At 33.4% G+C, this 16,911-nt stretch overlaps 1 protein-coding gene across 3 annotated transcripts in view; it reads right to left on the minus strand.

The window, feature by feature from the left end:
* The window catches only part of SUPT3H (SPT3 homolog, SAGA and STAGA complex component), a 472,076-nt gene that overhangs the window by 131,663 nt on the left and 323,502 nt on the right, over positions 1-16,911 (minus strand). For all 3 annotated transcript variants that reach the window (XM_036024180.1, XM_036024179.1, XM_036024178.1), the window contains exon 6: positions 13,413-13,552. In XM_036024180.1, coding sequence (XP_035880073.1) covers positions 13,413-13,552 — 140 coding nt within the window. The remainder of the gene's footprint in view (positions 1-13,412; positions 13,553-16,911) is intronic.

Raw genomic sequence — 16,911 nt, forward strand, 5'->3', positions numbered from 1 at the left:
GGATCAAAGGATATAAAATATTTTTCTTTTAAAAGCGATAAGTATGGATATTGCTATACTTCTCCACAGAAACCTGTAACAACTTAAGTTTCCACTAATATATTGCATAGTCTATATCTTTACACCCAAGTAAACACTGAGTAATTCTTGGTACACTTTAAATGAAATACATTTTCTAGCTTAAATAAAATGTTATTTTCCCCTAGCTTGGTTTGGTTTCTGGGGGTGGGCAGTGGGAGTAGAGGATGAGATTCAACATTATTAAAATGTATTGTAAGTAGTTTATAAATTTTCTTATAGTTGTCTCTTGACTCAGAGAATCCACAACTTTTTGAACAATTCCTGAATATGACCAGCTGGCCTGCAGTCTTTATACTGTATACAAGTATCCAGATCCCACAAACTTGGATGAAACGATTTAAAAGAACTGCTTAAGGTGATGGAAAAAATTCCCCCAAATTTCACTTGAAGTACTTTATAAACATGAAGAATGATAACTGTCTTATTAGGCTATTATATTTTATTAATTATAATGAACTCATTGTAGAGCCATAAGAAACAAGTCTTCCAAAATTCAAATATCCTCTGCACTAAATAAACCATTGAATGATAGGAACTTCACACGGAGCTTTTGTCCAGGATAAAGAGTTTCAATATTTCTTTTTCCCTCCCTATTCCTCCCCCTCCCCCTTTCTCCCTTCCAGTCTCTCCCTCACTTGGAAAATATCTCCAGATTCAGCAAAGAAATACAGTAGTATATTTGGAGATATTCATGTATGTACCAAATTTTGGTAAATAAAGACTAATTTTAAACTATTTAAAGGCTCTGGCAGAACTTTTATATAATAAATCATTTGTATTTTTCCCCAAAGGTGGTCATTTTTGAGAGCAAGTCTATAAACTCATATTAATGACTGTCTCCTATTTGAGGTACAAAGCATTATTCTTTGTATATGCATATAAGATCCATAGTAGTGACTGAAACAATCAATGATTAATGTAATTTACCTCTGAATATTAATTCAATCCCATAGTCTTATCAAATATAGTATAAGAGGCAGATAAATACAAAAGTAACTTTTGTGAATCTGGTGAATTATTCCTTAGTGTTAGAAGGACTAATTGAAACAACAGTTTGCTACAGTATGAGGTAGAATGAGTAGGGATGCAAAATTTCCATGCCATAAAAAATTCTATAGTAACTTAAGGCACCTGCATAGTCCAACTATTTTCAAAGTATAAATCAGCCAATAACTACAAGAATTGTCCATGAGAGGTATTTAATGGATCTGAGAGTTGAATAAGTATGCTATTGTTTGAAGTTGCTAAATTATAGAATCTTATGTTAGCAAATAAATGAGAAAAAGTAGGTAATGTTTATTGTCAGATATTCTGAATTGGCAACTAAATAGAATGAACCAGTGGTCACAGATGGTATTGGTCCACTTGAAAAAAATATCTTCTTTTTGAAACTGGAATTGATGCTTAGTATCATCTTGCAGACAAATTTGGAACATTGCCAGTCAACACTGAAGCAGTGTGGTTAGAAGAACTTCTATAGCTAGAACTGTGGAAAAGCCACAACTATAATTTGAACAGGAAGTTATTCAAGCAATGAAAACCATTAGCAAGTGGCAAACACCTATACAAGATTAGTTGAGGAACTCCTGATACAAAAATTCATAAATGTACATAACTAATTATGCTATCCTTTTTACATTTCTATGTGAGTCAGAAGAAATGACTGGTTTTATCTACTACCTGGAAACTGCATTCTTTAAGCAAAAGAGAAAAAATTTCAAATCATCTAAAAGATAGATTGATAATATTCACATATATCAGCTATAAAATTATACCTATTTTATTCACCTTATTTGGACAAATATTTGATGAAAGTTTATGATTTCAAGGGACTGTGCTAGGTGCAGGAGATATGAAAGTAAATAAAATAAGTCCACGATCCCAGGAGCTTATTTAGTAACTTAAACTAAGCAAATACAACTAGTCATAATTTATCACACACTAAAATATTTCAACTGAGATGTTGCAAACAGAGAAGGCTCAGGAAGAATGAATGCCCATTTCGGAAACTACAAGTACAAGAGGGCTCCCTCAGCAGGGTGTGTGTGTACACACGTGCAAGCATGCATGTGCACACATGTTTTTGAGAACGGGGAGCAGGACTGGTAGAAGACGAGGATAAAAAGTCTGGCTGGGGTCAGATTACAAAACATGTATTAATGCCACGCTAAGGAGTTGAGACTTCTGTGTAGACAATGGGAGTGTCATGGAAAGCAGAAGCTTGGACTGATGCTTTATGAAAAAAGAGTTCCCAACAGAGATCCAAACACAATGGATTACATCAATCACTAAGTGTTAGAGCTTAACCTAGAATTCTCATTTCTGCATGAAAAACACAATGATCTAGGAATAAGTCTAACTGGATTAAGCAGCTTGCTTTTCATGATTTACCATTAAGTGGTAGCAACAATAAGAAATGAACTGAAGGTACCTCCTCAGCATGGATGCAAACAAAGGAATAGAGGGAAATTATCTATACCAAACAAGCAATGATGTGTTAATTCCACTAAATAAACTAGAGCATTACAAAGACAAAAATCTTGCCACAGAATTCATTTATTTTCATATTTAGAAGTACTAACTTATTGAGATTAAACCAATAAAGATAAATAAAACCCAGACTATGTAACAACAATCTGCCCACCTACTGGGGGGAACGTGGGGTGAAGGAGAAAGAATAGAGAAATATAATCCACAAAATATTTAAGGCAAAAATATTTTGGTTATTATAACCACCACAATTTGAGAACTATAAACATTAAATGTAAATTAGTGGTAAATCTTGTGGTGTCCTTAAATTCAATGATATTTTAAAACTTTTCTCTGCCAAGGTGTTTTATAAACAAGTTGGTATACTGATCTCTAAGAAAAACCTTGATATGTATCTTTTAAAAGAGAAAGATTTCATTTTCAAAAGAACAAATTGAAATTACTTGAGAAAGAAAATATTGATTCTATAAAAAACTTAATTGAACAGTATAATCAGATGTGTTAGTCAAATACCCATTTGTGCAAGACTAGACGCAGCAGCCCTGTCAGGCCTGCACACAGGCATTACCACTGGTAGGCACAAAGATGTTTAGTTGTGGTGCCTGTTTGTGTCCTGAAATCATTACCCCACGAGATGCTTCTCTGCTTTACTAAAGTGGAAACTCCTTGATGTGAGGAAGGTGGAAATAAATGGCAATCATTGTTCCTGTATTTTCTGAACAGGTCCCGATTTAAAATATTCTGTCCCCATCAAATTGAAAGTCCTGCTTTGGGTGAGGGAAAATATGACTAGTGTGTCCACTGTTTCAAAGCTGTCACCATGTATTTTGCTCCCCAGTAGACTAGTGAAAGGGCAGGAAAAGGAAATCATTTAAATCTCACCCAGAGACTAACAGGAAAACATTCTAAATAGAATTGAGGCTCGAAGACAAACTGGGAGTGATGCTGAAGTTTATCATAAAGATGGTAGTCATTTGACTTATCTTGCTCTAAAATTTTTCTATAGCAAAGCATAACCCAAGAGATTAAACATTGTATAGTGTCAGAGAATGATTAAGCCAAAAACCCCAACCACTTCTAGTTTCACAACTGGTAAGTGAGGAGTTGTAGTTAAAGCAGAAGTCTGCCTCTACCCTCAGAGCCCATTGTTCACATGGTTATGAAAGGTCTCATAAGAATCCCTTGAGAACCATCTGTCAAATATGTTATATTAAGCTACAGAACGATAGGGACCTGGGTAAGAATTACTGAATGTTCTATTTTTGTAAGCTGTGTAACTTCTTTTTATGAAAAAGTCTTTTCCAGGACAATTTTCCTAAGTTTAGACAAATTTTTACAATAGTGAATATATACATGTTCACTCTTACATAATTGGAAGACAGCTTATAGGTCTGGATAAAAAGTAATTTGATGGAGTGTATAAAGTCACAATGGAAATCAGTTTCAGAGCTACGCATTACACCTACCTTTGGGTTCTCCTAAGGTCATGTAATACTCCCTGTTCTGTAATTTCTGGGCCAAAAAAACATATACTAAATTACATCAATTCTGCTCTGTGTAGCTAGAAACACCAAGGTTTTTATGGAGGGATTTATACTAATATTCCCTGAAGAATGATTTTAAAGTATTTTTAAATTATCTGAACAAAAATTACCTTCAAAGGAATAACAAAAACATAGTAATGTGTTCTCCTGATGGATCTCTTTCAGAAACTAAACTGGACACATTACGCTGCTTCATGCACCTAACTCTGTTCTGTTTTACTTTGTGTCCTCGTCAGCAAATGACACTAAAGCTAATTCTATGGCCCTACCTAAAGTTAATCATAAAAAAATTTCTTAAAGAATATGCTTTAGAATAAACTAAATTTCAAGTAAAATAGCAAGTGAAACAGAAAATACATAGTTTCATTAAACAACCAATAACCTACTACAAAGATTCAAAATTCAAGATCAATTATCATAAGACTAAGAATAGCCACTATTTCTTGAGCCTGTAGTTCCCTTACCACAGTACTTAGTTATCTTCTGATTTGCCAGTTACTATTAAAGATCATGAGGGCAGAGACCACATTTTTAGTCATAACCTCAGGACCCAGTATACTGACTGCCTTACAAGACTCCCAATAAGTAAATGCTGAATAAATTAAAGAATGGAAGGATAAATGGATGGGTGGCCACTTGAATTCAAAGAAAATATTTTCCATGCATTCTACCATGCTGTCTCTTAGGAAAACTTCCTAGAGAGCTGAGCAGACTCAAAGTTATGATGCAGCACTCCATCCATTCTTACTGTTGGAGCAGAGAGCTCCGTCACACCTCCGGACCTTCATGGCTGCCTTTCTAGCATCCATTCTTTGTTCTTGAAGTTCCAGGGATCCACAGTTTTGTGAGGGGCTGGCTGACTGGACCCTGTGGCTTTAGAGATGGAGCATATGATTTAGGCTATAACAATCACAACATGTCATCTTACCAGCTACTGTGGGTGGTAGGGGGATCAGGAAATCTTATGATCTAAGCATTTTCAGAGTAAAATCTTGGGACAAAGGTATTTTTCTCTCAGGACCTGGAACTTCTATAGCATGAGTGCTCCTATGAGGTTGGTCAGCCTAAAGATTAGGCCAACCAAAGCAGAAAAGGGTAGGAAAAAGAATTGTAGGGAAATGAAGCTACAATTCCTATGAACCTCAATATCAAACCCTATTTGAAGCCAAATCTACTTCTGGTTGTGTACATGAACTTACACATTTCCCTAATTGTTTAATTCAATTTCAAATTGGCTTTTTTGTTTGTTGCAATAAAAAACAACATATGAAATGTTAACTATTTTAAACTTCTTACATCATTATAATGGCTTTGCATGGAGTCAGTTGACAGGGTTATAGTCTTCCATTCCTTAATTACATAATCCATGCCTATTTAATTTGCTTCATAAACCATATCCTGCAGCAGTACATATAATGCAAATGCTTCTGATGGGGAAAAAAAGAATAAAATAAAAGGGAAACTGTTGACTTTGTAAATTATATAAATGTCTAATCACGGTTATAAGCCTGAAACTAGCATCTTGTGTGTCAACTGTAATTGGAAAACAAATTTTTTAAAATTAAAATTAATAAATAAGACAAACTAAAACCTTGAACAAAGGAAATCAATTGAGGATTAAGAGAAACATAAATATGTAAAATCAAAACAGCATAATTTTGCATATTCAATTCACTTGTAATCTCATCATCTAATGACAAGCACTGTTATTTAACATGTTAGTGTATTTGCTTCCAGTCTGAACTTCTGGGTGTGGGGGGACACAGACTTTCCCTTATCTTTGGGTAACTACGGTTCTCGTGTTCCATTTCCACTATCATAAAGAACACTGTCATGGGCAGCCTTGTGCACATGAATGTGCATATGAACAAAATTTCTGATTATATCTTTAATGAAAAATGACTACATATGGGCTTAGTGGGATGAAATACATGATTGCTTTTAATGCTTCTAATTGATATTTTAAAATAGTTTCTGCTTTTCATTAATCTTTATCTCCACCAAAAGTTGAAGTGTATCCAATCGCACCTTACTCTTGACCATTCTATAAACAAAAATGGCACTGGTTCATTACAGGTAAGCAGGTATTTTGTAGTTTATTTTTATTTCTTTTGTGATTTGTCCATTCATATCCTTTGCCAATTTTCCTACTGAAATGTTATATTATTATTTCTACATGCGGAAACATATTAATATTATGTCATATTTTTACATTATTTTGCCTTTTAATTGTTCTTTTCTTATTGACATACAAAAACTATGTGTTTTTTATGGGATCAAATTTATCTTTCCTTTTCGATTCTCCCTGGCCTCCATACACACCCCAAACTGGACTCTTGAGTATTCTTACCGAAAATTTTAATGGATTTGATTTCCTCTTTTGAAAAATTCACAATATTTACATACAAAAATCTCTGAAAAGTTCTAAAATGAACCTCTTAAGTTTCTTAATTGAGGATTTCACCCATCTATTTGAAAACCGGTCACTGATCCGTACCCCTGGCCCAACAGTGCACCTGTTAACATCTTGAGCAGGAGTTTTTGAAAGGCTTGCTTAGAAAAGACCAGAAATGCCTTCCACATCCCCAAATAGATTATTTACTTGTGTTAATTTCTGTTTTTGTAAATGGTATTACTGTTTATACCTAATTATTTAATTCATCAGGAATTTCTTTTTATGCAAGTATAAGGTTAGGAGCAATCCTTATTTTTTTTTGTTCCAAATAGTTACCCAACTATTTCACCTTTCTCCCACTGATCTTTAATTCTGCCTTTATTGTGACTAAATTCTTGTCTGTAATTAATTATGTCATTTATTCTATTCATTAAGATGCTTGTTGGATTTTATACCAGTCCCAGACTATTTTTGTTAGTAGTTTTATGGAATATTATACATGGTAGCATAAATTGAACTCTGCCCTCCACTCTTAGTTAATAAAAATTTCTTGGTTATCCTTATCATTTTATAATTTCAAACAAATTCTAACATTTTATAGTTTTGTAAATCCTGAGATTTGAGTTAAAATTGTATTAAACTAATAAGTGATTTTGGGAACTGAGACATTTACAATATTTAATCTCTGCATCCAGGAATATGATGTTTCTTCATTTATACACCCCTCTCTGTACCTTATTAAATATTATTTCCATATATCTCTTATAATTCTTGTTAATATAAAGTTTATATCCAAATAAATTTTTCTTGGATTAATTTGATTCAACTGCCTTTCTCCTTATTTCTATTTACTATTACTGAAATATGAGGGATACCATTGTTTTTTAAGTATCCATATGATTTAATAAAGACTTTAATTGGTTCTAATAGTTCATAGATTGATTCTCAATAATTAAGCTAATAAAAAGTATATTATTTGTACATAATGATAATTTTTGTTTCTTATGTATAGTTTTCTATGTCTCTTATTTTACTGGCTAGTGCAATTTGAACTTTGGCAAATAAAAGTGGTTAACAGTGGACATTCTAGAATTTAATGAAACTCTTATTATTATTATTTTTTGCTGAAAAAATCCTCACCTGAGGATATATTTATTGATTTTAGAGAGAGATGAAGGGGAAGGGAGAAGAAAGGAAGGAGGGAGGGGGTAAATAGCGATAGAGAGAGAGAGAGACAGGGAGAGAGAGGGAGGGGAGAGGGGAGGGGAGGCGAAGGAAGGAAAGGGAAGCATTGATGTGAGAGTGAAACATTGATCAGCTGCCTCTCATTAAGTGTCCTGACCAGGGATAGAATGTGCAACCTAGGTATGCTCCCGGACTAGGGGTCAAACCGACAACCTTTCAGGGTACTGGATGATGCTCCAATGAATGGAGCCACCTGGCCAGGGCAACTCTATTAATATTTTTAAACTATAATGATGTATGTTCATTTGAGTGAGATATTCTTTATCACAATATACAGGTACTTTTCTATTTCTAGTTTATTGAAAATTTCTAAAAATAGAAAGTGAGTTTTATCAAATGTCTTTTAATCATCTATTAAAAAATCACAGATTTTGACCTAGTTATTTGGTATATAACAGTAATAGATTTTCTAGTAACAAAGTGTACTTGAACTCATGAAAAAAAGTCTTACTTGTTCTTGGTATATCACTCATATATATGGCCAAATTAAAACTGCTAATATTTTAAGATTGCTGAATTTATATCCATAAGCAAGATTATATTGTTACTTTGTAAAATTTAATGAGTTTCCCTTTTCCTCTATGTTCTGAGATGGTTTATATAGCATATTTACTTGTTTTATGAAGGTTTAAAAGAGCTCTTCCATAAACTGTTTTGGATTCAGAAACTTTTGAAGATATAATACTTTAAAAACATTTAGCATTTCTTCCAAGGCTGCTGATGTATCCAGATTTTCTACTTCCCATTGAGTAAAACTAATCATTTGCATTTTCTTAGGATAAAAACCCCATTCTATTAAGATTTACACTGTATTATGAAACAATTATATGAGAATTGATTTCTTAGTCTATGGCTACATTTGTACTCATTGCTAGTTTTTAGCAGCTATCTTTTTTTGTTTTTCTTATTTAGACTTGTCATAAATTCATTCCATCTTTGTTGTTATTTTCACAAAGAATTTCTTAAACTGGCAAATTTGATGATTTGTTTTTAACTTAATTTATGTGTTTATTTTCTTGTTTTCTGTTTATTTGGATGTAAAATTTCTAATTTTAGTTGAATGTTTATTTTATTTTCATTTTCCAAATTTAATAATGAAATGCTTAAAAGCTAAAAAGTTGCCTCTTTTAAATAACACTCTGTCCACACATACTTATTAAATTTTATATATACTAGTCTCATTACTGTTATTATCTAAATAGTTTGTGGTAGTAATTTTTAATTTGTTATTGGTCCATTAGCTGTTTCTATTAGAATTTTGTTTGTTTAATCTCTGTTATTCCTTTTCAGGTTTTATTTTTTTGATCTGGTAAGGTAATATGCTTAGGAATTTATGCATTTTTGGAATCTGTGTGAGGAAGACTTACCATAGGCAGTTAAATCATTGTGTTTTGCAATGTATTTTAATTGAGAAAATAATAAAACCCTTTTTTACTGATGGTATACAAATCTGTTATGTAAAACCAAAGTTCTTCTGGCTGAAGAAGATGTGCATTGGGGTGGGGTGGGGTGGGGGGGGTAGTGGCTAGTGCTCCCCCAAGCCTCTCCTCACCTTTCCCAAAGAGTACCATGTAATCTTTGGAGTTATTGGGTAAGATTTTAAAATTGCTGCTCATTTCTAAACTGTTTTAGATGCATCTATTAGATAAACTTAAATTTCTACTATTAAAATATTTTTCCCCAAGTCAATCTGTTAAATACTGAGAATGGTATGGTCAGTCTCCACAACAAATGCATTTCTCTGACCTCTTCTGGCACTAATAGAAGCTTTTGCTTGGAATGTTTCAATTCTCTGGAGTTTGATGATTAAGGCAGCATCTTTCAGTAACATAAATTACTGACTTTGTTTGATTTTAAAGATTTCCCCTTGAATTCTCTTTCCTCTGAACCAATGTTGCTACCATTAGTATTCGAGTTTGATATCATCTGATTGTTTTTACTTTTACATTTAAAAAAAATCTAATAAAATTATATATGTTCTTACAGATGTAGGATAAACACATATATGTGGACATAGTATATATATGTAATATATGCACATTTTGGTATATAATGTGTATAATTAACTATAGATTTGTAGTATATAAATTTTGTATTTTTTAACCCTATAAACATTTAAATACTAAACTTTTCTGGGTTTAAGGTTTTAGCTCAAGTTTTTCAATTTTTCTGGTATTTGTAAACACATCTTACTGGGATTAGTTTTTTTTTCTTTTATGATAAATCTAAGATAATATTTTTGAACTCTCAGTCTTAAGGGCATTTTATTTTACTTTATTTTATAATTTTATAAAATCGTGATAGGTAGAAAAAAGGAACAGCAAAAAGAACACACTTTAAGAATAGGAGAAGACAGAAAACTTTTACAGCCATCCACCTCTCCAGCTTCTTCAATGAGTTTTCTGTCCCCTAGACTCTAAAAGCTGTTTGGGGCAAGAGGCTGATTTAATTGTTATGCCATGATGGCATAATAATGGTATACCTGATTTCTCTGGTCATTCAACCTTTATGAGAAAAATCTGTGTTTTTAAATCTGTGGCCAGCCACTTCAGGTTAAATTCAGGCGGCCACCTGGGATTTTATTTAATTTCAAGCCAATTAAGCAAAAATTTTGCCCTAAATTTTATGTATTCCATTTTGTTTTTTTCTCTAGATTCCAGTATTAGGCTTCTGAGTTAAAAATGCAAAATAAACAGTCACTTGGGGTTTTTGGCACCAAAATCTGTTCAAAGGCTGCACTCTGGTGAGTTCCAATCTTTGCTCTCTCATTTACTTTTATTGATTCGAAGATCAGTCAGAGGTAGAGTTCATCCAAATTTTTAAGCATTTATTTTTATATGTCCTTCACAAACCATATGGCTTGTTAGATCAGATACTTTACTTGATTAGTGATAAATGTGAGCTTCTCAGGTTCTTTCACAGCAGAGCAGCTGGGTCCTAAGCAAGGCTCTTCTGTGAGTGACCCCAGTTCCTCTGTTACGAAAATCCAAACAAATCTTTTAGGGACTTTTCTTGGCCTTTGGTTGGCACTGCCACATTTAGTTGATGAGACCTCAAAAATTTATAACGTAACAGAAAAACACACCTGTGTTATTCTGAGGTGGGTGTAGGTGGGCATGAGAGGCATTGGGGGGGAGTTGTATGTATCTGTATTGTTATGCTTACCATTTTCCTGCTTCTCCTTCCCAGTCTCTCAAATACACTAAAGCAAGTTTGAATATTATTTAATCTTTATTTGATTATTTAGAAGGATTTTTAGAGATTGTGGATCATAGCTCACTACCATACGTATACCTAAATATTAAAAATTTATTGCTGGAGAAAAAAAAAGACTTCGCTATCATGAGGATGGATTAGCAAAGAGAAATGGATATAAAAGTTTAGACATTTTTATATTTAAAAATCACATAATACTTAATATTAATAATTAAATTATGAGTGGAATACAAAGCCAGGCACACAGAGAAATCAGCTGGAAAAAAAAGAAAAAAATCTGTTTTGTTTTGTTTTTTATGGTTCCTCAATGTTTTGAGAAAAAGTTAGGGTCCCAAGTGAGTTTTCATATCTATAAATTGCTTTCTCTTCCAAATTACACTTAAGTGAAAAAAGAAAAAGAAAGAAAGCAATAATAAGCTTTGCTGGTTGGTCTTTTCCATTTTCATACATTCTAGGAGAGAAGGTAGTAAACAAAGTTTCTGCAACTGTAAGTGATGCTTAGAGGAAAATTAAATCACTCAGTGATGCCAGGGCTGATTATTCTACTGCACTTTAAAAGCAAGAGATTGCAGCCTGTGAGTCCAAAGTGGTTTCATATGGACTGCCACAGTTGTGGTTTACGCTTGAAACTATAACCTGTCAAATTAGAAGCAGGCAAGGCCTATGCTCTTAATGGTTCCACTTTCTACTGTCTACAGTTATGTCTACAAGGTCAGCACTTTTCATTCAGTTCAACTATGTTATTTGAAGGAGTAGAATCTCAAAACTACTTTTTTAAAATCTCGCTTAGAGAAGATTTTAATTATGATATAAAACTTAGATAAATCGCCAATCTAATTTTTATTGTATATACGCAGCTGACTTTCATTGTAACTATTTTTATCAACTATTGATATTTTATTATCCCAGTTAACACTAAGTAATATATAATACAACTACAGTGAAGAGGTATATAAACTGCTTAAATTCCCAGGTTTTTTCTACACTGTATTTCCAGATATTTTATTGACTTTAGCTCGTACCTTACTGACTCATCATTTTTCCAGGCTTACAGTAGCCTGCTATTATGAGCTTAGTGTTACAACACGCTCCACTTCTCCTCTTCTCCTTGATTGTGGAATGCCCTTCTGGGCAAATGTTTTCTCATCAAAATTGACGAGCTATGTATTCAATTTTACTAATGTTTTATGTGGAGTCCCTCCTTAATGAATCGTTCTTCATGCCCATTTGTATAATATAAAAATGTTTTCAAAATAAAGCATAAACAATATTTGCTCGTTGTCATAAGTGAAACCATGCCGCTAAACAATCATATCCTGTTTAGGCCATGATGACATCAGAAATATATGTTTATCATCTCCATCGGACAACTTAGCATGTTTTTGGCCCAAGGCAAAGTTGAACTAAAACCATTTGCAGTTGCCCCAAACCAAGATAACCACGCATTTCTAAGGTAACTGATACCTAAGAAGAACATTGCCCCTAGATCGCAGTTCATGATCTAAGCATACTAATTCTTTAAAGAAGGCTGTTAAAATTTATAAACCATGTATGCCTATTGGGCTTCTTCCAAAATTTAACATGAAATAATTATATTCTTAGCATGCATGTAGAAACTATGATAAAGTAGGTACTTAGTGTGATCTTTCAGAGTTCTGAATTTACCTATCTTGCCTAATTTAAAAATGAAGGGAAAATACAGATTTTCTTTTACATGTAAAAGTATAATAATAAGAAGAATGATAATAATAATGCCTTGTACTTTGGAAGGCACTCAAATGAAATCAATCATTACTTTTATTTTTCCAAAGTATTTAAGGAAACAATTTTATGAATAGAGAAGCTAAGGTAAATAGAAGGCATACGATTTTCATATTCATTGTTAAAATATATCCAGGAAATCCAAACACATGCCACTAACTTCATATTACAGTGATATAAAGCATGTAATTGCCCTAGATACTACCTTAGCTAGTGAGTACCACTATAGCCTGCAACTACAGACTGAAAAATAGTTCTTCACGCTATATGCCAACACAAATGCAGTTAGAATTACCTTTGCCCACAAAGCTAACTGGATCAGTTGGAACAAAACATAAAGAAATATTTACTCATGAATTAGCTTTAAGGAATAAAACAGTATCCGTAAAAGTACGATACAGAAAAAAAGAAGGAAGCCGAGGGAAGTCTACTGATACTCAAAGGAGGAAACAGAGAAACAGAAAACTAAAGTCATCTATCTCTCCACGTGAACTCTGAAGGCAGAATTTAACACCCTCTCCTGGCTGCTCCACTGTACAATGCTGCCCCCGACATGAAACCACTGATTTGGGCACTTCAAACAACATTTAAAGAACATATTAATAGAACCAAATGATAGAGGCACTGCAAACTGCTATGGTTATTCTTTTACTATAAAAAGGGAAGAGTGAACTATATACCTCCATTCTTTCTTGTTTAACTTCATCAATTTCATCATCCTCAAACATTGCTAAGAGTTCTCCCGTCTGGTCAATAGAGTTGAGAAAGTCTTGAGCAATTTTTTGTCTTTTGTTTGCATTATTACTGCCACTCAATTTGTCTTCATGGAGATAGAGGAAAGAAAAAATAAATTTGTTAATGAGGTTATATCACACCAATCATTTCATGCATTAAATACTGAATATGAAATTCAGAAATAGAATTCTCTCAAAATAATTTTTAAAAGGAGACTCTTTGCCTCTAAAATAAAAGTGTGACTGGGTAGCTCAGTTGGTTAGAGCATTGTCCTGATATACCAAGGTTATAGGTTTGGTCCCTGGTCAGGGTACATGTAAGAATCAACCAATACGAGTGCATGAATAAGTGGAACAACAAATTGATGTATGTCTCTCCCCTTTCCTTTTTTAAAATCAATTAAAAATGCCAAAAAGTCTAAGTCTTTCAGAATTAAATTAGTTATTCATTTCATAAGATTGACAGAGTAAAACTAAATTATCAATTACCACAGTAGGTGTGAAAGGTCTGATTAAAATTCCTTACTAAAAAAAAAAAGAGGAAAGGCTCTTAGATTTGAAAAAAGAATACTGCTATGGCAGGCCTAATTAGGAAAATAAAAACAAAGACATAAAAAAATCAGAATTTAGACATGAAATTAAAAGGAGAGAACACTATGTGCGTTGTTGTGGCACTACCTTTGAAATCAAAAGGGATGAGATCTTATCCTTTTTCTTTTAAGAGATAAAACCATCATACTTATTTAAAAGCAAAACCTGACTATGAGAAAGTTATTGCAAAAGGTCAGGAAGGACTGTAACATTGCAATAGGTAATTAATACTGTTTAATCCATAAAAGTATCAGTGAGAGAATTGGTGAGAAAGAACTACATTATTTTTTAATGTCATGAAGATCTTTATACCAAATAAAGATAATCCAAACATCCTGGGGTGAAAGCATACATTTTTTCACCATTAAGTATGATGCCAGCTGTGAGTTTTTCATAGATGGCTGTCTTGGTCAGTTTGGGCTGCTACAATAAATATGCCATAGCCTGGATTGCTAAAAAAACAAATACTTATTTTGCATAGTTCTAGAGGCTGGGAAGGCCAAGATCAGGTGCTGGTAGACCTGGTGTCTGATGAGGGCCTGTTTCCTGGTTTGCAAATGGCAGTCTTCTCATATCCTCACATGGCAGAGAGCAGCAGAGAGTGAGTCAGGCAAGCTCTTTTGTGTCTCTTCTTAGAAAGGCACTAATCACATTTATGCAGGCTCCTCCCTCATGACTTAATTACCCAAATCCAAGTCTTTCAGGAGAGGAATACTCAACAAACTAGGCAGAGAAGGAAACTTTCTCAACCTGAATGAGTACCCCCCTTTAAAACTCCTATGTTGAAACCAAATTCTCAGTGTGATGGTATTGTGAAGTAAAGACTTTGGAAGGTAATCAAGTCATGAGGGAAGAACCTTCATGAATGGAATTAGTGCTCTTCTAAAAGGAGACACAAGGGAGCTTTGAAAAAGGTGAAGGGATTGAGAAATACAGATTGGTAGTTACAGTCATGTGGATGTAAAGTACAGCATATGGAATATGTATGGATCTGGCTGGGTACTGGAAATATCAGGGGGAACCCTTGGTAAAGTATATGGTTATCTAACCACTATGCTGTTCTCCTGAGACTAATACAAAGGATACTGAATGTAAACTGTAACTGAAAAGAAATGGAAAAAACTTAAAAATTAAAGGAACAAACAAAAGGCTTTTGGATTTTTTCAAATGATATTTCTACACTTAGTGAGATGATCATGTGGTTTTTGCTCTTAATGCTACTAATATGATGAATTGCACTAACTGTTTCGTAAGTTTAAACCAATCTTCCACTTCTAGGATAAATCCCACTTGGTCATGGTGTATAATACTTTTTAGATGTTGCTGGATTTCATTTACTAGTATTCTGTTGAGAATTCTATAGTCAAAAAGACATTAGTCGTAGTTGTTTTTTTTTCCCTTGTGATGTCTTGGCTTGATTTCATATCAGGATAACACTGACTTTGAAAAGTATTAATTAGTATTAATTGTTCTTTAAACATTTGGTAAAATTCATCAGTGAAATCATCTGGCCATGAGTTTTTCTTCGGAGGAAAGTTGTTTTTTTAAGAGTTTATTATTATTATTTTTTTTATTTTTAGAGAGAGGGGAAGGCAGGGAGAGAGGGAGAGAAACATCGATGTGAGAGAGAAACATATTGGCTGCCTCTTGCATGTGCCCCAACTGGGGACCAAACCCTCAACCCAGGCATGTGTCTGGACAGGGAGTCAAACCGGCCACCCTTCCCTTTGCAGGATGACACCCAACCAACTGAGCCACACTGGTCAGGGTTCTTGGGGGGGAAAGTTTTTAAATTACTAATTTAAACTCTTTATTTATCATAAGTCTACATAGATTTGCTATTTCTTCTGCATGCAGTTTGTCTTTATAAGACAGAAAGTAAACACAGAATTGGTTATATTAACCATCTTATTTACCAATTGTTTCTTTCTTTTTTTTTTTTTTTGGCCACTCTTCACTACAATATGGCTTGTTACCATCCCCCTCACTTATGCTGTTAGTGTCAAAACATTGCATAGCTACATGTTATACACCCAGCATTATAAACATCGACATTGTTTTATACAACTGTTTTTAAATCAGGTTAAGAGAAGAAAAATGAATATGGAATTATTTTGTCTCATATAGACCTACATAATTATTTTCACAGGTGCTCTTTTCTTGTGTGTGGAGGTGTGGATTCAAATTGTTATCTGGTGCAACTTGCTTTCAGTTCAAAGAACTTCCTTTAGCAGTTTTTATATGAGTGCTAGCAAGAAATTCTCTCACTTTCTGTTTATCTGAAAACATCCTTATTGCTTCATTTTTCAGAGATAATTTTGCTGAGTATGTTTCTTGGTTGACATTTTTTCTTTCAGCACTTTCAATATGTAATCCTACTACTATCTGACCTATATTGTTAATGAGAAGTCAGCTGTTAAAAATATTGTTATGGTTCTATCTTTAGGATTTGGATAATTAAGTTGTACGTGATGAGTTGCTTTTCTCTCGTGGTTTTCATGGTTTTCTCATTGTCTTTCAACATTTCTACTAGAATGTGCCTGATTGTGGATATCTATATCTATTTATCCTACTTGGACCTTATTGAACTGTTTAGATGTGTTAATAATTTTCATTAAAGTTGGGAAGTTTCCAATCACTATTTCTTTGTATATTTTTTCTGCTGTTTTTTCTCTTTCCTTACCTGCTGGTAGCCCCATTATGCCTATACTGGCTCACTTAGTGGTGTCTCATATTTCTCTGAAGTTCTTTTAGTTTTCTTTCATGCTGTTTTCTTTTTCCTTCGGATTGAGTTCACTGATTTTTTTTTCTTCTGTTAGTTTAAAGTTACCATTGAATCTCTCTACTGAATTTA

The sequence above is a fragment of the Phyllostomus discolor genome, chromosome 4 (assembly GCF_004126475.2).
Source record: "Phyllostomus discolor isolate MPI-MPIP mPhyDis1 chromosome 4, mPhyDis1.pri.v3, whole genome shotgun sequence".
NCBI classification, from domain to species: domain Eukaryota; kingdom Metazoa; phylum Chordata; class Mammalia; order Chiroptera; family Phyllostomidae; genus Phyllostomus; species Phyllostomus discolor.